The sequence below is a fragment of the Miniopterus schreibersii genome (assembly GCF_964146895.1).
Source record: "Miniopterus schreibersii genome assembly, chromosome: 10".
NCBI lineage: Eukaryota > Metazoa > Chordata > Mammalia > Chiroptera > Miniopteridae > Miniopterus > Miniopterus schreibersii.
Genome location: NC_138110.1, coordinates 10383583 through 10410897, shown reverse-complemented (window position 1 = coordinate 10410897; position 27315 = coordinate 10383583). Strand labels below are relative to the sequence as shown.

The 27315-nt window shown below is 51.7% G+C and overlaps 1 protein-coding gene across 1 annotated transcript; it reads left to right on the top strand.

Moving 5' to 3' along the window:
- Positions 1 to 6441: 6441 nt before the first annotated feature.
- Positions 6442 to 27308, top strand: LOC308562830 (protein Daple-like; the record flags this gene model as incomplete). The annotated part of the gene is made up of 13 exons (XM_081149262.1): positions 6442 to 6501; positions 7234 to 7334; positions 7832 to 7940; positions 9429 to 9498; positions 9718 to 9776; positions 11020 to 11103; positions 13825 to 13965; positions 14417 to 14580; positions 17542 to 17685; positions 19541 to 19727; positions 21210 to 21379; positions 23229 to 23318; positions 27168 to 27308. 13 exons carry the CDS (start codon positions 6442 to 6444, stop codon positions 27187 to 27189), a joined length of 1401 nt encoding a protein of 466 aa, XP_081005388.1. The 3' UTR covers positions 27190 to 27308.
- Between the last annotated feature and the right edge of the window lie 7 nt (positions 27309 to 27315).

Genomic DNA, 27315 nt, shown 5'->3' with positions numbered 1-27315 from the left:
CCCTGCGTTTTTCCCGCTTGTTCTGTCAGTGAAGACACTGTGCCAAGCCCTAAAGGGTGACACTCCCAGGTGTGGGACATGTATCTACAGCCTCCAGACACTGCTTTCTATTGAACAAATCTACTCTGACCTGGGGATGTTCGTAATGCAGGGACAAAACTGGGCCCCCAAAGCAGATGCTATTTCAGCACGCCCCTGCAGAGCACTTGTTTACAACTTGTAGACCTCGTTTAAGGCATGTGTGCCTGTGCAGATACTCATGTGCACACAGGCTCACACGGCAGAAACTCTACGTTTCCTAGAAGCCATATGATCCTAGTTGAAGACCAGACCTGCCAGACTACACACATCTTGAGGCCTTGGCAGACGTTAGATTCAGGCTCACTGTAAACCAAGAGTGTTGCTGAGACACTCCTGGGCTCCCATATACTTCCCTTCACCCAGGGCAAAGGTGGCCTTATAGGCAGGTGGTCTCAGGCCTTTTCCTCTCTCTAGCTGGCTCCTGGGCCCACACAGGGACCTACCTGCCCTGGCCCACGCCAGCACTTGGGACCTGGGTGCCCTGTGGACCCACTCAATCCGGAGCAGACTGCTTGGCGGGGAGGGAAGCAGAGCACCTCCCGGTGTGTCCCCGGTTCTCAGTGTAGCTCAGCTGCTCACCAGCTATGAGCAGGGACCACGAAAACCCGTCCCTGTCCACAGTTGTTAGTGTGCAGCTGGATAGACACTGATGATCCCGGGGACAGGGCCCCGATACTGCGTGTGCTGGAGGAATGGGCCAGGAGGGGAGGTTTGCGGGCCTGGAAGGGGCAGCCTGCCCTCGGCCAGGGAAGTGTCCCCTCCCTGTAGCCGCTCTCATCCTCAGACCTGAGGGCTGTGGTGGACACTCGCATGCAGGTACACGGCAGCCTGGAGGGTGGTTGCCCCACACTTGTCACTGATAAGGTTGATTTTTTTCCTTCTTTGGTGCAGACTGTGTGTGTGTCAATTGTGGGTCCAGATGTCTTCCTGGGTCAGGAGTTGTTCGCACGTGCAGGTGGTTCCTGGGCTGCTTAGATGTCCACAGACTTACGCTTCCGGACATGTCTAGCTGCCTGGGGTCTGACTCCACTTGCTGGTGACTCCTGCCTCCTCCTCATGCACTCCTTCCTTTCTTCTCCTCATGGTGTCCATCCACCTCAGGGGACACCTCCACTCGGCTCCTCCAGGCTGTGAGGTGCTGGCAGAGGGCTGCAGGTACCAGAGCAGGGTCCGACCTCAGATTGGGGGCCTTGGCATGCTGCCAACAGAGTGGGAAAGGACACTGGTTCCCTGGACACTGGAAGCCTGGCCCGGGTACAGCTGCTCAGCCAGGATAGCAGCTTAAAGGGAACAAAGGTGGGTTGGCCGTCCCCTGCACAGTCCAGATTTACCCTTGGTGGCTCCGTTCCTACATCCCCCTTGTCAGATCAAGAGAAAGGTGTAGGTGGCAATGAGGCCTTCGAGTGAGGCCACTCTGGCATTTAGGAGCTGCTGGCGTCCTTTCTATTTCTTGTGGCCTAAGATGAAGCCCTCACAAGGTGTCTGAGCTGGTGGCCTGAGAAGGAACACAGGTCAGTCTACCCAGCAGCTCTCTGCCTCCCACTGAGCTTGGTCGGAATGAGGAGCAGTTGGAAACCGTTGGCTGTGTCCATGCTCCGAGCCCTCACCCTCCCATCCAGTGGATGTGTTTTTGGAAATGTCTTCCTTCTCTCAGTCTGTTTTTCTGCTGGTGAAGTTAGGGGGCTGCCTGAGTGACACCAGATTTTCTCCCTGACCCATGTGTGGCCCCGGCCTCAGCATCTCAACCAAGGGCTTTGTGTGTGGTGGGGCCCAGCTAGGCTGTGAAAGGCCCAACAGGAGTGGGAAACTTTAGTCCTCGCCAAGTGGCCTGCACAGGGGACGTCCTGGGCAAAAGAGGGCTCTCTGGTGACCCTGGTGGCCCTCACTCCGGCTGCTCACTTTTTTCTCTGTTCTCTGTAGGACATTCTCAGCTGCCAGGATGACCTGGTTAGTGACCTCTTGAGGAAGGCCAATGATCTCCCAACCATTAGAGTCCAGCCAGGACCCCTTACCAGGAGAGAAGGGGCCAGGATGCCCACCAGCTCTGCGGCCCCACCATGTAGATGGCTGTCAGCACCTCCGAGGGGAAGCTGCTGAAGCCAGGGCTGTGTGAGCCCACCTTGAGACCTGCTGAGGCGAGGCCCCACCCAGCACCCGCTGAGGCGGACCCAGCCTCCCCAGAGCCTGTCTCTGGGCACACCCCAGCAAGCCACGATGCCCCCAACCTCCCGCACACCTGCCAGCTGGAGCTCCTCCTTGAGCCGGGCGGGCCCAGCACACCCTGTGGTGCGAGTGTGGACCGTGGCTGCCTGTGCCTGGTCTCCTGGACTAGCAGCTGCAGAGCCTTAAACGCACCGCTGCCTCCTGACGACGCCGGCCTTCTCTCTGCCTGCCCGTGGTGGCAGGAATAGGGTTCCCCTGCGTTTCTCCTGCCTCTTCTGTCAGTGAAGACACTGTGCCAAGCCCTAAAGGGTGACACTCCCAGGTGTGGGACATGTATCTACAGCCTCCAGGCACTGCTTTCTATTGAACAAATCTACTCTGTCCTGGGGATGTTCGTAATGCAGGGACAAAACTGGGGCCCCAAAGCAGACGCTATTTCAGCACGCCCCTGCGGAGCACCTGTTTACAACTTGTTGACCACCTTTAAAGCATGTGTGCGTGTGCAGATACTCAAGGGCACACAGGCTCAGAGGGCTGAAACTCTACTATGTTTCCTAGAAGCCGTATCATCCTAGTTGAAGACCAGATCCGCCAGAATACAGACAGCTTGAGGCCTTGGCAGAACCTGGAGTCAGGCTCACTGTAAACCAAGAGTGTTGCTGAGACACTCCTGGCCTCCCATGTACTTCCCTTCACCCAGGGCCAAGGTGGCCTTCCTGGCAGGTGGCCTCAGGCCTTTTTCTCTCTCTAGCTAGCTCCTGGGCCCATACAGGGACCTACCTGCCCTGGCTCACTTTTCTACAAATACTAGATATGCCAGGCCTGGGGTGTGGGGCACTGAGAAGGCAACCCGCCCACAGTAAGTATCCATATTTTTTGAGGGGAGTGTGTCTGAGATGAGGTGCACGCCAGATTTGGGAGTGGGTGTAGTGCCCTAGTGTCCCTATGGTGGGTGAGATGTTGACTTATGATTTCTGAATAACTCCATGGCATAGTAATCAAATTTCTGGCAATATATTAAATATATTTGTACACACTTGTGAAATGCATGTACTTTGATGGTGATCTACAGTGTGTCTCCCAAAAATGTACATAAACTTTCACAGCTGATAACTCCCTTAATTTTCACTCCTTTTCAGGTTTAACAAGTTTGGAATAATGGGTGAAGCCAGACTAAGCTTTGAACAATGAAAATTATCCACTAAACTTTCTTATGGGGATACATAAAATATCAAGCTTACGGCTCAAACCCAGCAACAGTCAATGAATCGGGGGCAGCTGTGGAAAGACAAAGCGCACAAACGCCAAACAAAGTGGTTCCTGACGTTTGCGATTCCTTTGCTTCTGTCTCTGGAGCGCCCAGGCCGGAGCTGATGCGCAGCAAAGGAACCGCAAACCTCAGGGATCACCCTGTTCTGTGGGAATCTGTGCGCCTTGTCTTTCAGTAGCTGCCCTCAGTTCCCAAGTGTTGTTGGTTTTGCACCGTAAACTTTCTTTTACGTATCCCCATAAAGAGTCTAGTGGACATGGTTTCTTTGTTCAAAACTTAGTGTGGCTTCACCCATTGCTTCAAATCCCTTAAACCTGAAGAGAGTGAAAATAGTGTTATCAGCTGTCAAAATGTGTGTAACTTTCGGGGAACACCCTATATTTATGTTCCATCAAAAATCTCCCCTGTGTGTACCTTTTTGGGGAGAAAAAGTGCTCATATAAAGAAAATAATTCAATTGTTGGTTTAGTTCTCTTCAAGGGATTCTTTGAAACTCTTGGGAAATTTGGTAAGAATTGATAACTATTCAAATTGGAAAATTACCTTCTAAGACCTAATGGAACCAATTTTTTTCCTAATCCTAACCCGGGGATATGCTCATTAAGTTTAGAAAGAAGGGAAGAGAGAGGGAAAGGGAGAGAAGGAATCATTCATGCGAGAGAGAAACATCCTTGGGTTGCCTCCCGGACTTACCCCAACCTGGGGATTGAACCCAAAGCTAGATAGGTGCCCCGACTGGGAATTGAACCCACAACCTTTGGGTGTAGGCAATGATGTTCCAGCCAACTGAGCCACACAGGCCAAGGCATGGCACCCGTTTTTAGGAAAGAAAACTTTATATTGCTCCTAGAATTTGTGCACACTGAGGGCCAGAATACAGCTAAGTTACGGGGAGCCCATGGAGCACCGCGATGGCTCTGAGCTGCTCCCGTGAGACACACAGTGTGCAGCGCGCTGGTCCCCGCGCCTGCCTTGCACTCACTTCCTGTGGTTTCAGCCGGCCTGAGCCTGTTTTCTATGTCATTGATATGTTTTCTCTGTAAAATAGGTCTAGGCTCATGGGTTTTGCATCATTTCTCTGAAGCCTTGGCCCTGACATTTGGAAGCAGAGAGTTGAAGATGTTAGCATGGAGCCCGGCCGGCTGGCGTGGCTGAGCAGTTGAGCATCGACCTGTGACCCAGGAGCTGCAGGTTCGATTCCTGGTCAGGGCACATGCCCGGGTTGCAGTCTCGATCCCCAGCAGGGGCCGTGCAGGAGGCAGCCGATCAAGGACTCTGGTCATCGCTGTTTCTCTCTCGCTCTCTCCCTTCCTCTCTCTCAAATCAACAAAGACATATTGAAAAATAGATAAATAAAATAATGTTTTAGCATCCAGTTAATATCTTTTCACTGGCATGAGTTCACATACTCAACCATTATTGAAATCTTGTTTTGCATAATTATAAAAGAAGTATTTTTCAGTAGATCAGGATTCCTTCAATTATATATAATTTGCTCAGTTCTCATTTCTGGTAACTACATTTATAAATTTGTTTCCCAGTTAGTTCCCATTTTATTTTACATTATTTTAAATCTCAGCATGCTTTCCGCAAATGAAGGCCATTCCGTTCATGAGATAGGCTCTATAAGAACTGATTTAGGTTGGTGTGAAAAAAGTAACACCTATAGGTGGGATTTTTTACATTTTCATTTTTGTTCTTTGACTTTAAATAATTTTATAATATTTATTGCAGCTAGATAATTAATAAAAATGCTAATCGGTACTTCCCTCCCTCCCCCCATCATGAGTCCAAAGATTTGATGTACTTAAAAAAATTTAATTTCTTTTAAATGAAAAAAATATCTATACTTTTGTCTCATTAACGTGGCTCAGAGGTTGATCCAGGAGATGGAGGTTCGATTCCCAATCAGGGCACATGCCTGGGTTATAGGCTGGATCCCCAGCAGGGGGTGTGCAGGTTCACTGACTCTCTCTCATCATTGATGTTGTATCTGTCCCCCTCTCCTTTCCTCTGTCTGAAATCAATTAAAAAGTTTTAAAATATTCATTTTTAATTATCCAAAGGAGAACCATTACTAATTTAGAAAATAATTACAACACTTTTAGCTCATTGATTGACAGACTAAATGTTTAAATTCCTTTCTGAGGATACCTGCATATTTGTTCTCCAAATGTTTCTCTTGCTTATGCTCATTTAATACTCCTGGGAGAGAAAGCTATGTACAAAATCTTTTTGTTAAAATATCTTCTAAATATGCAGCTTTATTTTGTTCATTTTCTACCTATAAATTGCATGTTAATTAATATTCTATAAAATTGTTTTGCAGGCAGTTGACTGGTGGAGTTTAGGTGTCCTGATGTATGAACTACTAACTGGAGCGTCCCCTTTCACAGTCGATGGGGAGCAGCAAGCCCAAGCTGAGATACTAGGCAAGACTTAGCAAAATAAAATGAATACACTCTTGCTTAAAGGAACTGATCGCCTTTCTCTAATTCGGCTAATAGAAGAAATAATTTTAAAAAATGGAGATAGACAAGGTTAGGTTTAAGTGGCTATTTTCCATTTATAATCCTATAATGTAGATATATAACCTTTCTATTTCTTTGTATTTTATGTGCCCAGATAGATCTTAAGTTGCATGGGGAGAGAGCCCAATATTTTATGTACCCCACAGTGCTTAGCATGGGGCGTGAGCCCCCATGGCCCGGGCCGGGCAGCATTGAGTGCCAGGGCCAGTTGGAATGTGGGCGCAGAGGCTCATGGGATGCGGGCATGGGGACAGTGGCCATAGAAACAGTGGAAGGTGGGGCACAGAGCAGTTGGGCTCAGAGCCAGTCGGTGTAGAGCCAGTTGGTGCAGAGACGTCGGACGCAGAGACTCTGGTACAGAGACCTTGGGCCCAACACAGTGGGCGAAGCCTGAGGATGGATGATGCGAGCAGGGAGCTCCTGGAGCTCTTTCTTCACGGCCCCCTCATCGCGTGGGTGAGTAGCCAGGCTCCCTACTACGTTGGTGCTCCGGCCCTTCTCCCGCCTGCCTGTGGTCCCTACAGACCCGACTATTGCCCCTTGGGACCCCGGGAAAGTCCCAGCACGCCGGGGTCTTAGCAGGTGTGGGGTCCAGACCAGGGCCTGGGGTCGGGAGGCGTTTCCAACTCGGGAGCGTGTGCCCCCTGCAGCGTCCCGGCCCTGGGCTGGGAGTGGGTGGGCCTGTTCCCATCAGGGTGCTGGGCTGCCATTCCAGGAGGAGACAAGGTCTGAGTGGTCACCCCAACCCCTGTCGCTTGGCCATTCAGGTAAAGGACTCCCCAGAAAATATCCTTGTGTAGCTTTTGAACTGAGTCCAGGTGGTGAATGGTGGTGACGGGTGGGCCTTGGGGGACGTCTGAGTGGGAATGTATACAATCTGCGGTGGGCAGAGTGAATTCTAATAGATCAGATGTGAGTAATTTGTTGAAAAGTTCCTTTTATTTTTCATTTCTTTCCTGTTCTGGGACACTGGGAAAAAGTGGGGAGAAGGTTTCCCTCCCGCTGTCTCGAATCTGTTGCCTGGAGTAGGGCAGGGAGAGGGGCCCTGAAGAAAGGTGGGCTTGGAGCCCACTGAAGCATGGGTGGGCGTTGGGTGACCCTTCAGCCCACAATCCGTGGTTGTCCTGACGAGCTTCAGAATGTGTGTGGGGTGACTTTTCCTGCCTTTCTGCATCCTGCTCCTTGCAGGTCAAAACCTTGGGACCCTTTGAAGGCAGCAACGATGACAACCTGTGGGTTTACATGAGTCTGGTCGATGGCATCTTTCTTAACCAGATCATGGTAGAAATGTAAGTTGTCTTCAAGTTTGTTTTCAGGTTGTAAAAGGAGACCTGTTGTTGCTCTGGGAGGGTCCTTGCCCCTGGGCCAGTGATATCTCAGTATAAGGGCCTTTGCCGCCCTTCCTTGGGGTGGGAAGAACTGCAGGACAGTGTGTTAGCAGCTTGATTGATGAAGGACATTAGAACTGTAGATGGTGCAATTAACTTCAAAATCAGCTATTTCATGTGGTTTAAGCAATGAATTAAAAAAAAACACACAAATAACACATTTTTGGGGGATCAAGGAACTATAAGGGACAGTGTCTGCTTACAAAATGTGTCAGGGGTTGGTCGGGAGCATCTGTGAGTGACTAAGGTTTCCCCCTCGGTAAGGACGCCTGTGTTTCTGAGCCACACTCCTTACAGCCTCACACTAGCCTAGACTTGGAGAGGACTACATGCCACTGGAAGGGAGGTGTGGCCAATGTGGGGAGACGCCATTTCCATTGCCATGTTTCTTTCCCTAGTGATCCCAGGCCTGGATATCAACCCATCAACCAGCAGGTGAACAATGATATTAACCTCCGGACTGAGAACTTAAGCATCCTGGTCACAAATATCAAGACCTTCTACCAGGTGAGGGCAGCTCTTGGTGTCCCAGGTGTTCTGTGCCCCTGACACTGACTTCACTCAAACAGTTGCTCTTTGCCCCTAGCAATGTCTTCACTCAAACCTTTCCCCACAGAAATCCTGGAGGAAATGGTATTCACATTTAGGCATCTCCTTGCTGACACTTGGTGTGTTTTTGCCATTTTCATCTTTTTCTTTTTACCTTGTGAGAAGGTTCAGACGTTCGATGTCTTTACTTTTCCAGCAAATGTTGTTTGAGCTGTGTGGTGTGCAAAGCACGGGTGTCTGGTGCAGTGAGAGCCCCAGACATGAGCCTTGGGTCGCCAATGTGGCCTCCAGCACCAGTCACACTGGGAGTGGCTGGAATTCGTGGGGAACCTGGAGGACGTTCTTGGCCACACCTCAACGAGTCTTTGTACACCAGCAATTCAAGGGGTGGAAGGAGATATGGGAGCACACGAGGGTTATGTTGGGCCAGGGCGGTCATCGACGAGCCTCTATCTTGTTGACAGGAGTAAACTGTAGGGTGTTCCATTGGCCCTGCTGTGTAATCATCCCCTTTTCCTTTATCAGTGCTTGCTGGCAGGATACTGAATGTAGAGTTTCAGCGAGCTATGCAATAGAGAGACTCCTGAGAAAATTTGGAAACCTGTTTTTAAAAGGTTTAAGGTTGCTTTGTCAGTGAAGATTTCTATAACAACCAATTTCGTGAGGCCAGGAATGCTTATGGAACCTACCCCCTTCCTTGTCTTCTGTAAAAATTTAATTTGTATCTTCTGATTTGTAAGATCCAAGTCCCATCTGCTCAGGGAAGACGACCTGGCCTGAGGCCCTCGGGGAACGCAGCGGTGGGTGCGGGTGTGAGCTGCCACACTGCCAGGAGGGCTTGTCAGAGACACCCCGGCAAGGGGCTTGGCTGACGGCTGGTGGCTGGGCCCGCTGTCAAAGGCCCTTGGTCTGAGGGCCAGAAGGCAGCTGGTCTCCCACACCAGCTCTCCGATGGGTGCAGATTAGCTGTGACTTATCCCTCTCCCAGGGAAGGGCTGCTGTACAGGAGAGAAGCCGCCTGATTCACATCGTGTCCCGGAGACCTGCTGAGCGCCAGCGTCCTGCATGATCGGTTATAGACACGCAGCAGCACCTCTTTCATTTTCATTCTGCATTTTCAATTGCACAAGCAGACCGTAGCATAAAAATAAAGACATCTTTTACAAAGACACTCACAGCTGACCCTGCGGTCCTGGCATTAACACATCTTCTTTGACCCCAGGTCTCTGTCCATAAGCAGACATGATGCGTATTTGGTTCTGATCCAGGCAGAAGTGCAGTTAGCTTGGAGTTTTCACGTGGTTTCTATCCTAAGTTTTCCTTCCTCGCACGTGGCTTGCTCATAGTGACCGTGTAGTGGCCGCACACTCATCCTGTCATTTTCTTAATGCCTCTTTATTTTTGTTTCCTGTTCTCAGTGGTAACTTTTCCTCTTTGTTTCTGTAGGATGTTCTCGAGCAGCTCGTAGTCATGCGTTTGCCGAACGTCACGATGATCGGCAAAGATCCGCTATCTGGTGAGTGAAAGCTGTGCACAGAATTCTCGCTTGCCTTAAATAATACACAAACGCACAAGTAGAAAACAGATGGGCTGTGTGCACCCAGGTAGGAAGCACTGAGTAGAGAAAGGATTTTTTTTTCTCATCTGATTTTCCCCCCTACAACCAACCAGTGTCTCACCAGTGAGATTTTATAATCAGATGAGCCTAATTAAATATGTTGCTTTTTCAATGTAGGCCGAAGTATCGAGGAAGTCAGGAAACTGCTGGTGCTGATGCTGGGCTGCGCTGTGCAGGTAGGGCTTGGGCAAGAGGGGAGGAGGCCTGCCCTCAGCCATCTCGTGTTGGGGTTTGTGGGGATTAGACTCCACCTTAGTGAGGCAGGAGGGAAGCTGCCTGAAGCGCAACGTGAAACATCCCAGGCTTCCTGAGAAAAGGGACCACTCATTAGGTGGTAGCCACTGCTTGTCCCAGGGCACCTTTGGCAAGAAGCAGGTGGGGTTTCCTCAGCCCAAGGTGCCATTAGCAAATGGTCCCTGGTTTGGGGACACCTAGAACAAAGGTCAGAAACCACACACAGCCTGGGGGCTGAGTGTGACCCACCCCCTGTGTTTGAAATGAGCTTTTCATTGACCTATAATCCAGGAGATGGTGGTTTATTCCCAGTCAGGGCACATGCCCAGGTTGCAGGCTCAATCGCCAGTGGGGGGCATTCAGGAGGCAGGCATGAATGACTCTCTCCATTGATATATTTTTTTCTCTCTCTTCCACTCTCAATATCAATAAGGTATATATTTTAAATTATAAAAAAGAAAATAGGCTTTCACAGGAACAGAGCCTCAGTTGTTTCTCTGTGTGTTACCCCTGGCTGCTCCGACACCAAAGTGGCACAGGTGAGACCAAATGGCCCGTAGACTCTAAGATATTCTTACCATGCAGCCGTGTGAAGATATAGTTTGCCACACCCTGGCTTGAAGCAGGTGTTCTTCATTTTATTTTATTTCATTTTTTGTGTTTTTTCATTGATTTCAAAGAGAGGAAGGGAGAGGGAGACAGAGACTAAAACATGGATGGGAGAGAAACACTGATCAGCAGCCTCCTGCATGCCTCCTACTGGAATGGAGCCTGAAACCCAGGTGTGTGCCCTGAGCAGCATTTGAACCCAAGACCTTGCGGTGCCTGGGACAACAGTCAGGCACTGAGCAACACCGTGTTGCTCAGGCACACTCAGTGTTGTTGATCTTTACTTGTTTAAGATGTGCCTGGAGAGCTTGTTTCAGGTGCAGATTTCTGTGTTTCACCTCCAGTGTCTTCTGCCTGATGGCTCCTCAGGTGATTCTGATGTAGGTGGTCAGAGCAAGTTCTAAAGAAACCCCCAGGGTAAGGGACCGTAGGGAGGACAAGGGACAAATTGTTGGTTACAAAGGAGGAAGCCAGGGGCTGGGTGGGCAGTTGGTTTGGAAACTATTCCTGTGGGCGGGAAGGGCCCAGGTTGCCTCAGTGGCAAATGCTTCCATTAACACGTGTTCCCCTCTGCAGTGCGAGAGGAGAGTGGAGTATATAAACCGGATCCAAGAGCTGGACTTGGCCACCCAGGCCGGGCTCGTGGCCCATATTATGGAGGTAGGTGTGTGGCTGGCTTTGTGGGGCTCAGCCGGGGACCCCCACTCCTATTGCAACCAGGAGGCAGGCTGTCTCCACGAGGGAAAAGTTTAAAGCCTATGTCACCTGTTGGTGACTTTACTAATTTTAGGGTTCAGAGACCACAGCAATATGGACCCTGTTTATAAAGGTAGTGTCTTGTAGGAGCTCCAACCCCAGATTGCCACTCTGTTCTTTGCTAGTCTGAAAACAGCAGTCGGTGGAGCAGCGGGGAGAGATGTCGCCTTTATTACTTGCACTCGGCCAGGGTAGGCTAGGGCCTTACCTAGCAGAAGAGAGGGGATAGGAGGGACCCATGCTGGGAACGGCTTGCTTGCAGACCCAGGACAAACAGAGCCTGGTGAGGCTTGTTAGCCTTCAAGGACATGGGAAACCCTTGGGTATGTGGTGCCCTGCTCCTCGTGGCAGCTGGCCAGGCCGACACCTTTCCACTGCCTGGGAGGGGGATTGGGGTGTATCCTCACTTGCTTGACCCCACAGGTAGTCATTAGCGAGCTAAAATGAAATGGGGGTAAAAATGAAAACAATTTCTTCACAACACCTTCATCAAGTCTGCCATTGCCTAGTCTTCTTGCCTAATGTGGACTCAGACTACTTTTAAGTGCTCTCAGATGACTCTGAAGTGGTTTGGGCTCAGAGTTTGATTTACAGAGTGTATTCTGGCACATGTCACCCTGCTTCAGATGGTTGATGTTCGAGAAAGATTCTCTGTTTCTGTTGGTGACATGGCAGAGAAACAAGCTGGTACTAGTTAGGAAGTGAGAAAGCACCAGGTCCCTGAAGGGCTGTCACTGCAGACTCAGCCCCTGGGGTTGGGTCCGGAGGGATCTGTACTGAGGACAGCCCCTCTGACATTGACCTTGGCAGAGGTGGTAACGTCAGGGAAGTGGTTTCCCTAGAAACCGGGCCTGTGAGGGCAAGCCCCGACCTGAAAATTTATTTCCCTGACAGCCTTCCCCACCCTCCGTCCAGAAGAAGCCTTGTATGTTTTAAGTGCCTTAGGAGATGTGGTTCGGCCTTTAGTCTGATGGGACAGATTAGATAAAGGCATGAAAAGGATGGGAGCCGGAGCACATAGGAGCAGGTGTGTGACTGGCAGGGTCAGGTGAACAGAGCTCCCCACGCCGATGCGGGACAGGCTGTGTGATGGTTCCCCGGCCTCCAGGCACCACGGGGCTGGGTTCGGAGTCAGCCCCGGAGGAGGAGCTGGCTGCGGCTTGTTGCAGTCGAGGGGAACTCAGCATTGTCAGAAACACACTCAGCCATTCCTGTAAGTGCGTGGCCACCTCTTGGCCTGAGAATCATTCTGCCTTTTGATTTTCCTTATGTGTCCCCATGTTTTGAAAATGTATGTAGCTGGGGACTAGGTCCTTGCCACTCGCTGTCTGTCCTGCTCAACCAGGAGGATATTTAAAATGAGAGCGGGTGGAATGCAGCCAAAAGAATCCTGAGCGATGGTCAGATTCAGTGCTGGCTGCGGGGACTTGAGAATTAGTTGCGTGCTTCTCAGGCAGTCAGGTGCCCGGGATCCACAAGAGACCCACTGAGTGAGAATCCGGGAGGAGCGACATGAGCCTTTAATTTGAGCTGCTCGATTGAGTGATGTGCAGATGGGGTTGTGTCCCGAGAGCCCTTTTTCAGACACGAAGGGCGTTTCCCAGACCCTGGTGTGGAGCAGGCCTAGAACCCAGCCCCTGAGTCCCAGATCCTGGCCTTTGGGGTGCCCCGTATCATTGGCTGAGATTTCTCCTAATTCCCTGAGGTCCTCTGACTCCCGACTTTTCCTTTGTGAGGTGGGGAGAAGTAAGGAAGTGGGTGCCATTTGAGAAACTGGAAGGCCCCGTTTTCATGTGGGTTTTGTTGTTTAAGTTATTCTCTACCTCCATTTACTCCTCTCTAATATTTAAGAACTTTTGGGTGCGTTTCCCTGAGTGTCTTCCGCTTTTGTGGCGTGAGTCCTCCAATAGTCATCTTCCCAAACTGAGATGACAAGGACGTGAACGAGACCTTGTGCCTCTGGCTGCTCTGGGGGGTCAGGTTGAGAAGGAGAGGCTGGCAATCGGTGGAGAGGCGGCCCGGCAAGGCCGTGGCCGTGGGCCTGCGCTCCCAGCCGGCTGAAGGGGAAAACCAGGTGGTGCGAGTGGCCAGTGGGACTGAGATACAGGCTTACCTGAAAATTATTTTAGATCATGAAATATTTCCCTGAAAAATAACATAAGATTGTTGTGTACCAACATTCTGACCTAAGTCTTTTACTATGGGGCCATGTTTGCCTTAGATTTTACGTACTAAGATAGTATTCCTCTTGTACTCTCCCACACCCAAGATTGACCTTCTTTGTGTGGTAAATGGATGGTGCTCCACTGAGAACATCTGAGGACTGTGGAGGGAACTACTGCATTGTAAGGAGCTTTCTGGTGTTAACATCAGTGTCCTCTTTGAGCTGGTGATGAAGGGAGAAGTGGTTTGTGAGGGTCGAGCCGGGGAAAGCACTTGTTCAGGAGCCCCGTGCCGGCCATAGGAAATTTGTGGATGAGAGCTGTTAATGTCAGTGACATGGGTCCGGTGTGGGAGAGTGCGCCTAGGCCCCGTGGCATGGCCATGGTGGGTGGGTGCTCTCAGGTTTCCCTGGAGCTGCTCCCTGTGCGGCCTCTGCAGCACCCTACCCGTGTGTGCCCTCAGGTGACCCATAGTCCGGAGAATGTGCTGGACTTGCAGAATTTCAGACTTCCAGACATGATCCCAGAGGAGTTAGCGGCCTTCTCCAGGAACATGCTGCTTCTCCTGAAGAGGCTGCTACGTGAGCGAGACCAATGCCAGGAGGTGTGTTTGCTGATGGCCAAGTGGCCTGTTGGGACAGGTTGAGGAGGGGCCTGGGCCCGGGGCCCGAGTGCTGGGTGGCTGTCTTCATTCTGACTCTCCCTCTGAATCCTGCAGACCACCCCTTCCTCCTCTCGGATGTTCCCTGGGTGTCAGGACATGGGATTTTCCCTGCACTGCACAGTCACCTCCAAGACACCTGTGTCAGGGTAGAAGTTCAGCTTGGGGACACTGCTCCATTCACACTCCCCTTTTTGTCTCACTAACTATATCCTTGGTTTTCACTAACATAGCACCATTCTCCTGGCTCCCTGCTGGTTTTACAGTCTTAGCTGACATCCTCTCTTTTACATTTTTCCATCTTTTGGTTCTTTTTCACCAAGTACTAGTGTGGGCACTGTGCTGGGCACAGGAGCCTGCTGATGAGACCCCCCTCTCTGCCCACCTGTCTCAGGAGCAGGAGCACCTCCAAGTGCAACAGCCGCCTAGTCCTTTCCAGGTCTCTAGCGCGGTCTCAACATTCTGCCTGACCAGCAGCCTCTCCATGGAGGAGAAGCAGCACTTGGTCGAGGAGCTAGAGAACACCAAGGCCAGACTGTGCCTCGTGAGCCAAGAGCTGTGAGTCCTCCTGTGGCCCTTCTTTCTGTTCTTCTCCCACGTGTTACCAAGCCATTTCTAGCACATGTGGTTCATTGCCATGAGGTGCATCAGACAAGAGAGCTCTGGTTTGCACCCTGGAGTCCCTGAGCTCTGCTCTGAGCTTGATCCCTGTTTGTTCCTGGACTAGTCCACTCCCAGCCTGGTCCACACAGGAGGGTTTCTTCTGGTGCTTTAGGGCTCCTATCAGTGCAGACACTATAGGCTTAGAGAGGCAGCCTGCTGTTTACCCTCAGGCCTAGTGTGAGGCTCAAGTGGTGACACACTGGGGTGGTTTTCTTGGCCGGAGGGAGGATGTGTCTCACCCCATCTGGTGAGCCTGTTCCCCTTTCCTGAAGCTGGTGATGTCACTTTGCCCATCATCTCGGGTGCTGCCCTCCTTCCCCTTCCCGCCAGGTGGCCTCACTGCCTACCTGACTCTGGAGTGGCACAGTGCCTCCTGGAGTCTCCTGACCTGTCCCACGCACTCAGAGGAAAACTCAGTGTCTGGTGGGTGTAGTCTGAGAAGAGTCATTAAAAGTGGGGGATTCCAAGATGGCGATGGATTAAGTGGAAGCTACACTGACACTCTCCCAGGACCTAACTGGAATTCCAAGTAAAATATGGAAAACATTATCCTGAATAATCAACGGAAGACTAGGTGGAGAGCACCCTTATAACCAAGGACCTAAAGCAGAGAGCGCCTAGAGACTGGTAGAAAGTATGGAGGCTAGAAATGGCTTCTTGCGCACCCAGAGGCAATAGCTGGAGGTCTGGAGGGCTATCTCAGCTGTGGGGTGTTCCCAGTGTGAAGTCTGGATTCGAAACATGAAGCTGGGCTCCTCAGCCCAGAGCAGCACATGTAAGAAAGGTGACCATATACGATGTAGCTGTGAAAAGCACCGAGATTTCTGTGTGCCAGGGAGTGATGGCTGGAAATGCTGGCAGCCTCTTCAAAGGCCAGTGCACAAAGTTTTGTGTCAGCTACTCATTTTGAGCTCTGGTGGAGGGAGGGCAGAGTAGACTAGAGCTGTGTGAGGAAAATCCTAGCTCTGGGGCTAGAGCTGAAGGGTGGCCATCTGAATTCCTGTGCTGAGTCATTCCCCCAGATGCAGAGGCTGTCTTTCTCAGGTACACCTGTACTTCCCAGGCAGCTTTTGCCTGGGGGGGGGGGGACAATTGCACCACCCTTTGGCAATCCTCTCACCCCACCCTGTGGTCTACAGCCTGAACCTGACTAAGAGACTAAGAATAACAATCACCCTGCAGTTAGAGGTGGACTGTGGTTGACTCTGGTCTGCCTGATCTGCTTCTGGACCCAGGGTTTGGAACATCAAACCCTGGTGTGCATGTTGGTTTTTCCCAGGGGCACCCAGCCCCAGCAGAGAGAGCCAGCCGCCACAGGTTGTGGATCACGTGTAGCTCCAAACAGAGAGTACCCAAGGCCATTCACAAAGAGAGTTTGACATTGGCCTGCACCAGAGACCCTTCAAAAAGAATGGGACTCCTAGCACATCTACCTAATACATACACAGAAAACCTAAGAGGCGACCAAAATGGGGAGACGAACAAGCCCCCACAAGAAGAACTAAAGGAAATGGAGATACACAATCTTATCAGATCCAGAGTTCAGAATAATGGTTGTAAGGATTGCCCTAACAGCAGAAGAAAAGATATGGAAACTATGCAGGCTATTAAGACTGACCTAGCAGAAATACAGACTACATTGGGGCCTAGCCGGTTTGACTCAGTGGTCAGAGAGTTGGCATGAGGACTGAAGGGCCTCAGGTTTGATTCTGGCCAAGGTCACATACCTCAGTGTTGGCCTGGATCCCCGGCCCCATTCTGAGCATGAGTGGGAGGCAACCAATCAGTGTGTCTCATATTGATGTCTGTCAGTCTTTCTGTCTCCCTCTCTCTCTCGTACTTCCTCTGAAAAGCAATGGAAATCATATCCTTGCATGAGGATTGAAATAAAAAAAGAATACACTGGACGGGATAAACAGCAGAGTGTTGTAAGCTGAGGATGAGATCAGCCAATTAGAAGACAGGGTCGAAAAAATACTGAATCAGAGATCCAGAAAGAACAAACAAGGGAATTGTGTAACGGAGCTGTGGCACAACATGAAGCATAACTGCATTCACATCCTTGGAGTCCCAGAAGGTGAAGAGAGTGAGCCAGGGATAGAGAACCTGTTTGAAGAAATAGTGGCGGAAAACTTGCCGAACCTGGTGAAGGAAAGTCACACAAATTTGGGAGGCACACAGAGTGCCAAGCACAAAAATTGCAAAGAGGCCCAGGCCTAGACACTTAATGAAAATGCCAAAAATTCAAGACAGAGAGAATGTTAAAGGCAGCAAGAGAAGAGCGTTGTGTTACCTACCTACAAAGGGGCTCCCATAAGGCTGTCTGTTGATTTCTCATCAGACACTCTACAGGCCAGAAGGGAATGGCATGAAGTATTCAAGGAAGTGAAAAGCAAGGATCTGCAACCAAGACGACTTTATCCAGCAAGGCTATCAATCAAAATAGATGGTGAAATAAGGGGCTTTCCAGACAAAAAAACGGCTAAAAGTTTCTCACCACCAAATGTTGTTGCAAGAAATATTAAAGGGACTGCTGTAATCAGAAGTAGAGTGTTTGGTAGAGTGGACTTCAGCTGTGTATGCTGTGGTGTCATTGTGAAGGGCTGGAATGACAGGGAATTGAAGGGACTATGGAGACACATCGGATGGGGGAAGGTGGACTCGGCTCTGTGGCTGGAGGAGATCCCCCAGAGCTAGCCCCATGTCTGTGCCAACTGCCATTCTCCGATTTCTCAGCTGTCCAGCCCACTCCCTGCCCATCGCCCTCCCTTTCAGCTCTCCATAGAGCAGCCCCCCAGAGGAGGCTTTGCAGTGTTCAGGGGTGTCCCTTCCTAGCAGGTGTCTTCCCTCCCACAGGCAGGAAGACAAGATGGCGCACAGGGAGGCAGTGGAGCAGCTCGAAAAGCTCCTGAACACCCAGCGGGAGGCTCTCCAAGAACAGCAGAGGTCCAACGCCATCCTCACCGATGAGAACCAGAAGCTGAGGGAAGAGCTGGACAGGTAACCGCCACCACCCCAATGCTGCGGCATCTGCCAGCATGTCATTCAGACCAACGTACTCAGCACCCACTGAGTGAAACTCAAGAGAGTCCCCTGGCAATGATGCATTCTTACAAACCTTGTCATGTTAACTGCAGGATGGGAATAGGGTAAAAGGACCGCAGCTGGTAGCTGGGATGGAAGGACTAGGGACACCTGGGATGGTGCACTGTCTGGGTTTGGATAGCCTCACCTCCCACACTGTCGATCGTGATGATGGCATGGGGTCCGGGCACCTTCATCCCCTAACACCAGTGGTGGAGGTAAGGTCAATTTTCATTCACACATTCCCTCTTTGTGAATCATCTACTGGCTGAAATGTACTTGGAACCCCCATATGTGCACATGTGGCCTTTTGTGGACTGTCCCTGAGTGCGGGATACTGACGTCATCTGATGTGCACTTTCGCATCTGCGGTCAGTGAGGCGTTTGACTCCTGCCTTGTTCCAGCTCTCCTGCTGTAAACGAGCGCCCTTCCTGTGGCCCAGTTGGTGCCATGGTTTTCTAGTTTTGTGCTCTTTGGTGGTGATTTCTCTGTTTGAAATGGCCCCCACGTGCCGTGCTGTGTGCTCCCTAGTGTTCCCATGTGCAGGGCTGCGCTGGGCCTCACGGGGGTACACAAGTGGTAGATAAGGCGCCTTCTGGCAGGAGTCACGGGGCTGTTGCTGTGAGGATGTTACACAGGCATCTTTATGTCTTGATCAGTTGCCAAAAGTGTGGCCTGAGACTCACAGGAACATTGGTATCAGGTTCAGTGTACACCGATTCCGTCTTCCCTGTGACCATAGAACATACTGCGGATCATGGGAATTGACTGACTTCTTTAACACATGAGGAATCAGGCTCAAAGAGATTTAGACCCTTGTTGAAGCTCAGTGCTCCTACTGAGTGGCATAGTCAGGATTTGAGGCCAGGGCTTGTCTCAACCTAGAGGCGTGACCATAGGAAGCCTTCCTCCCCACAGCCTTGTTTTAGCAGGTCCTGGGGGGCTGCAAAGTCAGGTGCCTGTGGTGGCCCGGCAGGCCCTGGACGTGGGGAAGGAGTGTCAGTAAAAGACCAGGCCCTGGTAAAGAACACACGGCAACTGAAGGTATGACCTGTGAGGTGGATGCAGGGGCGCCTGGTTATCTTTTGTTGAGAATACTTTCTTCTCAGAAGCGAGACATCTGAATGTTGATGTGAAACCTAAACATTTTTAAATGATGACATACTCATTAATTTTAGAAACAGAACTGTGTGGGCCAAGCTAGACCTATTTGTGTTCTCACTGAGTCCATGAGCCTCTGGCAATTGGAGCTTTCTGGCATAAATATTTCTTAGGAAACCCAATCAGGTAATTCTGGTGATGACGATCATTTCAGTGGATTGACAAGAACCCCAGAATCTCATTTTATATTTCCTTCCAGAGTTGAAATTAGAAAGGGGCTTGGAATTGAGGAGGAGAGCTGGGCAGAGGCATAGAATTTTAGAGCAAATGTTCTCATTCAATGATTTCTGAAAGTATTTTAATAGAAGAAGCCTTTTTTCCAAGGAAGCAGGGAAGCAAAGCCATAAGTATAAAGGATGTTAACAGTGATGCTCTGCTGAAGTCTTGTCCAAGGCTGCCTGTCCTGTCCCCCCAGCGCACAGTGGGGGGCCATGGGGAGCCTCATAGAACCCAACAGGCACAGTTTGAGAACTACTGATTTTGTTCAGCCTTCACTTACACATGGGAAAGCTGATGCCCCGAGAGGCGGTGATTTTGCTAAGGTTGCAGAGCCGGGACAGAGCCTGGGAGTGTTCCTGAGCCCTTGGCCCTGTGTCTGTCCACCCCTAGAGTGAGCATCCTGCACCGGCAGGTGAAGGGGCACCAGGAGGAGCTGCAAGCCCGCAGCACGGAGCTGGGAAGCGCCCTTGTCAAGATGCAGGTGGAGGCGGACCACTGGCAGGCCCGGTTCTGCCAGCTGCAGGAGGAGCACCAGGCAGCCAGCGCCTCTCTGGCCCAGCTGCGCAAACAGTGCGAGGTGAGGCCTGGGGGGCCCAGGACAGCGGGCGGTGCTCCCTGGGCTGAGAGCCTTGGGCTGGGCCGGGTCCAGATGGGTCCTCGTTGGCGTCCTTGCTCAGAGACTGTATGTGAATGTCACCCAGAGGCCGAGGGGAAGCCAGAGGCATTTGAAGGGGACGAACACCCTGACCGTCAGGGATGTGTCAGGAAGCACCTTTCGTCTGACCTCGGCTTTTGCAGGGTCGGGCGGTGCGTGGAAACAGCCGAGTCCTGTTCATGTCCCTCCTGCTGCTGTGCACTCTGCCCTGTGCTCCCCGGGGTCCTCTCACTCAGTTCTCACGATGACCTCGTGAGCGGGGCTCCTGTCCTTGTCCTTCTTAAGTGGTGCCTTGGGACCCAGTTTGATTGAAGCCGGAGCTTTTGACTGTCCTGCTGCACCAACCGCGATGATATCCTAGAGCAGGACTTGGTCCACCTCAGCCCCAAGTTCAGATCCAGCCCCCCACTCACTGCCTCTTTTTGTATGTCTGTGAACCAATAATACCTTTTACAGTTTTGAAAGGTTGGGGAAGTCACGAGAAGAAGAATATTTGGTGGCAAGTGAAATAGGAACCTTAGATGTCTGTGTCCACAAGTAAACTTGTTTTTTTGTCTCTTTTTTAACACAGCCACACCCATGCATGTCCATTTTATCTCTGGCTACTTGCCTGCTGTAATAACAGAGTTGAATAGTTGCCACAGAGACCACCATCCTGCTGGAAAGCCTAAAACAGTCACCATCTCACCCTTGACAGAAAAAGTGCCAACCCTCATGTAAAGCAGAGGTGTCCAATAGGAATATAATGCAGGCCGCCCCACGTAATACAAAATTTTCTAGTAGCCACATTAAAACAGTAAAAGGAAAGAGGTGGGATTAATTTTAATGATAGATTTTATGAGTTATTTGAAAAAAAATATTTTTATTGATTCTTTTGACAGGGAGAATAAAAGGGAGAGGGAGAGACAGAGACATCCCTGATGATGGAGAAACTTGGGCCAGCTGCCTCCTGCAGGCTCCCTACTGGGGATCCAGCCTGCATCTTGGGCACATGTCCTTAGCAGGAATGGAGCTAGTGACGTCCTGGTTCATGGGTCGATGCTCAGCCACAGAGCCACACCAGGAAGCAGGCTAATTAATGAGATATATCATATTTTTAAAAATGGTTATTAATTCCTCGGACTCTGTTGTCTATTTTGTACCTATGGCACGACTCAGCTCAGACTGGCTAGTTATCAGTGCCCAGTGGACACATGTGGCCAGTGGCTGCCTGATCGGACGGAGCAGTGGCAGAAGGCTTGGCCGTCCCCATGACATTGGCAGTATTGGTCACTCCGACTGGTCTAGATAATAACGCAGTGGCCATCTGTGTGCCCGTCGCCGTTTTCTTCCTTTGGAATTAGATTCGAAGCAGTGGAATCGCAGGGCTTGGGGTGGTTGAGACCTTGTCCATCTGTGTTTTAGGTGCTGTCTCGACTCAAGGGCAACATGGAGGAAGCCAATTACCACCTTGCGGGCCGGGTTGAGATGTTGGAGCGGATCCAGAATTTGGACCATGACCAGCTGATGCTTCTAGAGCAGAACTTGTGTTACCAAGATCAGTGCTGGAACGTCAAGGAGCAGGAGGATTCCCTGTAAGGGGTGTGGGATGGCTGACGCCTGTCCACAAAGGGTCCTGGCTTCCAGCTGCAGCCTAGAGCCCAACATTCCGGGGAGAGAAGCCCTGGGGAACATTGGTGTCCCCAGGGCGAGGGGACAGGCCACCTTACCAGCATGTCCTCTCATTTTCCCTGGGGTGCTTCTAGATTTCTGCAAGCAGGGTGGTTGGCCTTTGTTTGCTTTTCAAAGACAGTGCCCACTGCCAGACACTTCTTGATCTGCCTTTGGAATGAACTTCACTGAAAAAAATATGATAGTGGTAAAGAGAAGTCCTCAGGGAAAGAATTCAGGTCAAAGGCTGAGCTTTTTTGTCTTGGAGAGTGGGTTGTTGTGCGCGTGGTTGCCCTCCCTCTGCCAATATCTACAGGGTCCGGACTTCGGCGGAGGCCTCTCGAGGTGCAGAGCACCAGTTCCCTGGTCAGCAGGGACTAGTAGGGGAGATGGGATGTGAGCGGAGCTACATGCATAGCACACGGATGTTGAGGGGCTCCCTGGAGGCATAGATGGAGGCATGGGGCTGGGAGTTGGGTTCTGCTGCTGGCATAGGACGAGGGGGCACATGCAGACAGGAAAGCACCCTAGCATAAGGCCAAGCAGCACGGCTGTGGGGGCAGAATCACAAAGTCTAGAATCAAAGATGTTGAGCTGACGGGACTGGGAATAGAGCAGGGGCGGTGGTTGGGGCCTTACTGGTTGGCAAGCTAGCACTTTGCCTGGGTCCCCACTTCACGGTGAACTCCCGCAAAAGCCCTCGGTTTAGGTGGGACCTCGGCAGTTTCATGGCCAAGGGGCCTGAGCAGCTGCCTGGATCCAGAGGACTCATTGCCAAGCAAGGAAACCAGGGATCAAGCTGTCAAGGCCACACCCACTGTGAGAGGCAGCGACAGGACAGGAGCCAGCGGGCCCCCTGGGCAGCATTGTATGGAGAGCACCCAGCACACCCCCAGGGGCCAGGAGAGAACAGAAGCAGGCCCCTGTCACAGGAAGGCCAGGCGCCCTTTCCTCAAGGTCGGGGTGCCCTCTGGAGGCCGAGGTTCAAGAGTTTCTCTGTGGTCCTTTTTGTGGTTTTCAAAATGTGAACTGATTTCCAACAATTAGAAATTAAGAGATTTTGCTTCACAACCTGGGTTTCTGGGTCCTTTGGGAAAACAATCAGAAGTTCCGCCCCCTCGCCAGCAGCCCCCCGTGTGCAGGGCCCGGTGCGGTTCCCCACGACACCATGCGCTCAGCAGCCCCAGGCCCGGCCACTCCCTCTGGTCCTTCCAGGCCAGCTTTGCTCCTGATTTTCTCTGTCTGGGCCCTGAAAGGCTTAGAGTTTGCTTCCCTGCAAGTGTTATCAAAACCAACATTGGAATGGGTGGAGGTCAGAGGTCTGACTTTGCTCAAGTGACTTTGAAACCTTGATGCCCATCTAACACGCTGAAGGCAGGTGTCTCCTCACCACTGGGGGTCTTGTTAGTTTGCCCCCCAGGAGCCAGCCTAGCCCTGTGTCTGACCCCGAGAGCCTCCCGTCCTGAATTGGCCTGGCCGGAAATTCCTTGGGGTTTCTGGGCTTGAGTTTCAGATGGACCAGAGTTTGCTCTCCTGAGATGATGTACAGCCTGGTCCTAGGTGCTTCAGCAGGTCTCCTTGAGGTGTTAGTGTTCCCGGACCCACATCCAATGCTTGTGTTCACACATTCCCACCTGAGGGACCACGATGTTCGTGAGCACCGTGATGTCTGAATCCCAGAAAACCACCGGCCCTTCTGGGCTGGGCTGAAGGGACAAGTTACATGTTACATTTACAAAACCAGTTTGTTTTTCCTTTCTCCTCTGTTTTTAGAGACGACTTAAGTGACTTTCAGAGTGAAAATGACAACCTGGAAGAAAAATCCAAAGCTCCGCTCAAGCGCTCTCATCCTGCTCCAAAGAAGTGAGTTGCCTTAAGCTTCAGTGACTGAAAGAGAACAGAGAGCTTGTTCTCTCAGGAGGAGGGAAGGCTGTAGCCACCTGGAGCAGGGGCCCGTTGGTGGGCCTGTGTCTTCCACTGTTGAGCAGGTCATGTGTGTGCAGGTCCCTCCCAGTACGGACAGAATTTAGAGTTTCTTTCAGTCCTGCCCTCTGGACTCAGGGTTATCCAATGAGGGATGGCAAATGACAGCTGGCCATGAGCCTGTGTAAGGGCACAGAGAGTCTGGTTTTAGAGCCATTAAAGCAGGAGGGTCAGGTTTTGCCTGAAGATTTCAGGACATAGGAAGCCATGCTTCTGTCTTGGGAAGGAAGCTTGGATCAGACACCTAGACCAGCACCCATGGTCTTCAAACACAGGCGAAATTCCTCTGGAGTCACTGGACCCCAAGGCACTTGCAGAACCACTTTCCTTCTCCAGAGAGCAGCAGCTGCAGTTGTGGGCTGGCTAAGTCCCCTTCAGCAGGGCTTCCCCTAGTCCCGGGCCTGAGCCCCAGGAGCTGGCCCTTCAGGCTATCCTGCCCCAGCCCAGCCTTGAAGTCACATCCCCATGAATCCTGCAAGGCTTCTCTGTTCAAATCACAGAACCACAACATTTCAGAAGCTCCCTCTGCCCCTTCTGTTGAGAGGAATTGAGTCACCCATGAGGAACTGGAGTGATTTGTGTAAGCACAGTGCTGTTTCAGGGCAGAGGCAAGATTAGAACCCAGATGGGGTTCTTCTGTTAGGTTAGAATGCCTCCATTTCTGCTCGGATACCACATACTACTTACCCTTTCAATTCGCTGTTTTTATGCATTTTATTTATTTTTTTAATGCTCACCTGAGGATATTTGTCGCATTGAGATTTATAGAAAGTAGAAGGGAAGGAAAGAGGCAGGGGTGTGTGTGTGAGAGACAGAGAGAGAGACAGAGGGAGAGATGGATATGAGAGAGACACATTGATTGGTTGCCTCCTGCATGTGCCCTAACTGGGGCTGGGGATTAAACCTTGACTGGGAATCGAACCTGCAACCCTGCTGCTCAGGCTGACACTCTAAGCACGGAGCCACAGTGACCAGGCCTCACTGTTTTTCATTCAAACGACCCACTCTGCCCTGCCCTCTTCCCCTCACCCAGATTCCGCAGTGCCGGGAATGGCAAAGTATCGCAGCCTATTTCACTCATTATTGACTCTAGCAGAAAATGAGAAGGCCCCTGGCTTTTCCTGAAAATGGCATTTTCATCTGAACTTTCTAGGAAACATAGGTTAGGTTCGCACAGCACCGCTTCCTGTGCTCGGCAGACAGCCACGGGCTGAGGGCGGTATTTGAAGTTCTGTTTCCCCGAAGGCTAGTGTGGGCTTCTGCCAAGACCGACACTTCTACCATCCCCGAGTCTGTGCACGTTAACTGCAAATTCTGTTTTACCTCCTGAACCCCAGATCCAGTGATTGTGGTGATGGCAAAAAGAAGCCGAATTCTAATCCCCAAGTTAATGGCCAACTTCACAGGCAAGTGATGGAAATCCCAGGTCACGGTAGGGCACCCGAAACCTGCTGGAGGGGGCAGTGAGTGTAACTGTGCCCTAAAAATCTCCTTCAAACTAGGAAAAAACGCTGGATTGGACCCAAATGGATCCTCAACCTTTTTAAAACGAATAAAAGGGGATCGAGAAAAGGAGAGGTATCGATTGTAGGTGCCTGTCCACTGGATCCCCGGGAGCCCATCCCATCCTGCTCCCAGTGGTGAAAGACCAGTACGCCCACAGCAGGCTCCCAGGAAAGGTAAGAGGGCGACCTGGCTGTAGGTGGGTAGTAAAGGGTGGGATTTCCGGTCTCCTTCCTGGGAAGGTAGAACCAGCCAGAAGGAGTGTTGGATGTGCACACGAGTGTGTAGGAGCCTGAGGGGGCATGCTCCGTGCACACACCTCGGCCTCCTTAGGTATGTTACCAATCAAGTAGAAAATGCAAACCCAGGCAGTGTTGTGTTAGTTTTTTCCCAGAACAATGTAGTCACTTAAGCATGAGAAGCCTCGCAGATCGTGTCTGTGGTGAGAGGGACACAAATCTCCAGAGCTGATGTCCACACAGCCAGCACGGAGAAGCACCATAGCCTCTGTTTGGGTTTCCTTGTAGCTGTCAGGCCTAGAAGAAGCCATTTCTATAGGGAGATCCCGGTGCATTAAATACCTAATGGACATACGCAGGGTCTTCAGCAAGGCTGTGAGCAAGGCCGTGGGTGGCTCTGACCTGTACGTCACTGTGGAAAGCAGGTCCTGTTTCTGTGCCTTCAGAAAAACCAAGTATTTGTGGCTCACCCCACAGGCCCTTGCCAACTGGTGTTTTCCAGCTGCTGCTGTTTGTGGCCCGCGCCAGCACTTGGGACCTGGGTGCCCTGTGGACCCGGTGAATCCGGAGCAGACGGCTTGGCGGGGCGGGAAGCAGAGCATCTCCGGGTGTGTCCCCGGTTCTCAGTGCAGCTCAGCTGCTCACCAGCTGTGAGCAGGGACCACGAAAACACGTCCCTGTCCCACAGTTGTTAGTGTGCAGCGGGATGGACACTGATGATCCCGGGAACAGGGACCGGATACTGTATGTGCTAGAGGAATGGGCCAGGAGGGGAGGTCTGCAGGCCTGGAAGGGGCAGCCTGCCCTCGGCCAGGGCAGTGTCCCCCTCCCTGTAGCCGCTCTCACCCTCAGACCCGAGGGCTGTCGTGGACACTGGCATGCAGGTACACGGCAGCCGGGAGGGTGTTTCCCCACACTTGTCACTGAGAAGGTTGATTTTTTTTGCCTTTGGGGATGACTGTGTGTCTAGTTGTGGGTCCAGATGTCGGAATCCTGGGTCAGGCATTGTTGGCAGGTGTAGGTGTGTGTCGGGCTGCTGAGCTGTCCCGCAGACTGACGGTCCCTCAAATGTCTAGCTGCCTGGGGTCTGACTCCATGTGCGGGTGACCCCTGCCTCCTCTGCATGCACTCCTTCCTCTCCTCATGGTGTCCATCCGCCTCAGGGGACACGTCCACTAGGCTCCTCCAGGCTGTGAGGTGCTGGCAGAGGGCTGCAGGTTCCAGAGCAGGGTCAGACTTCGGTCTGGGGGCCTAGGCCTGCTGCCAGCATGGTGGGAAAGGACAGTGGTTTCCTGGACAGGGGAAGGCAGGCCCAGCACAGCTGCTGTGCCAGGGCAGTGGCTTAAAGGGAACAATGGTGCGGTGGCTGTCCCCTGCACAGTCTTGAGTTACCCTTGGTGGCCCACCTCGTTGTTCCTACATCCCCCTTGTCAGATCAAAAGAAAGGTGTAGGTGTCAGTGAGGGTTTCGAGTGAGGTCAGTCTGGCATATAGGAACTGCTGGCGTCATTTCTGTTTCTTGTGGCCTAAGATGAAGCCGTCACCAGGTCTGAGCTGGTGGCCTGGGAAGGAAGAGAGGATAATGTGCCCAGCCGGTCTCTGCTTCCCACTGAGCTTGGTGGGAATGAGGACAGATGGAAACCTTTGGCTGTGCCCAGGCTCCCAGCCCCGACCCTCCCATCCAGTGGATGTGTTTTTGGAAACGGCATCTCCCTCTGGGTCTGTTTTCCTGGTGAAGTTAGGGAGCTGCCTGAGTGACGGACGCCTGGCTTTTCTCCCTGACCCATGTGGGGCCTCGGCCTCACCATCTCAACCACGGGCCGGGTGTGTCATGGGGCCCAGCTAGGCTGTGAAAGGCCCAACAGGAGCAGGAAACTTCAGTCCTGGCCAAGTGGCCTGCACAGGGGACGTCTTGACCGGGAGAGGGCTCTCTGAGGACCATCGTGGCCCTCACCCTCGCCTCTCCCTTCTTCCTCTCTTCTCTGTAGGATATTCCACCTACCAGGATGACCTGCTGAATTACCTGTTGAGGAAAGGCAATGATGCCCGAACCATCAGATCTTAGCCAGGACCCCCTACCAGAAAAGAAGGGACCAGGATACCCACCAGCTCTGCGGCCCCACCATGAAGATGGCT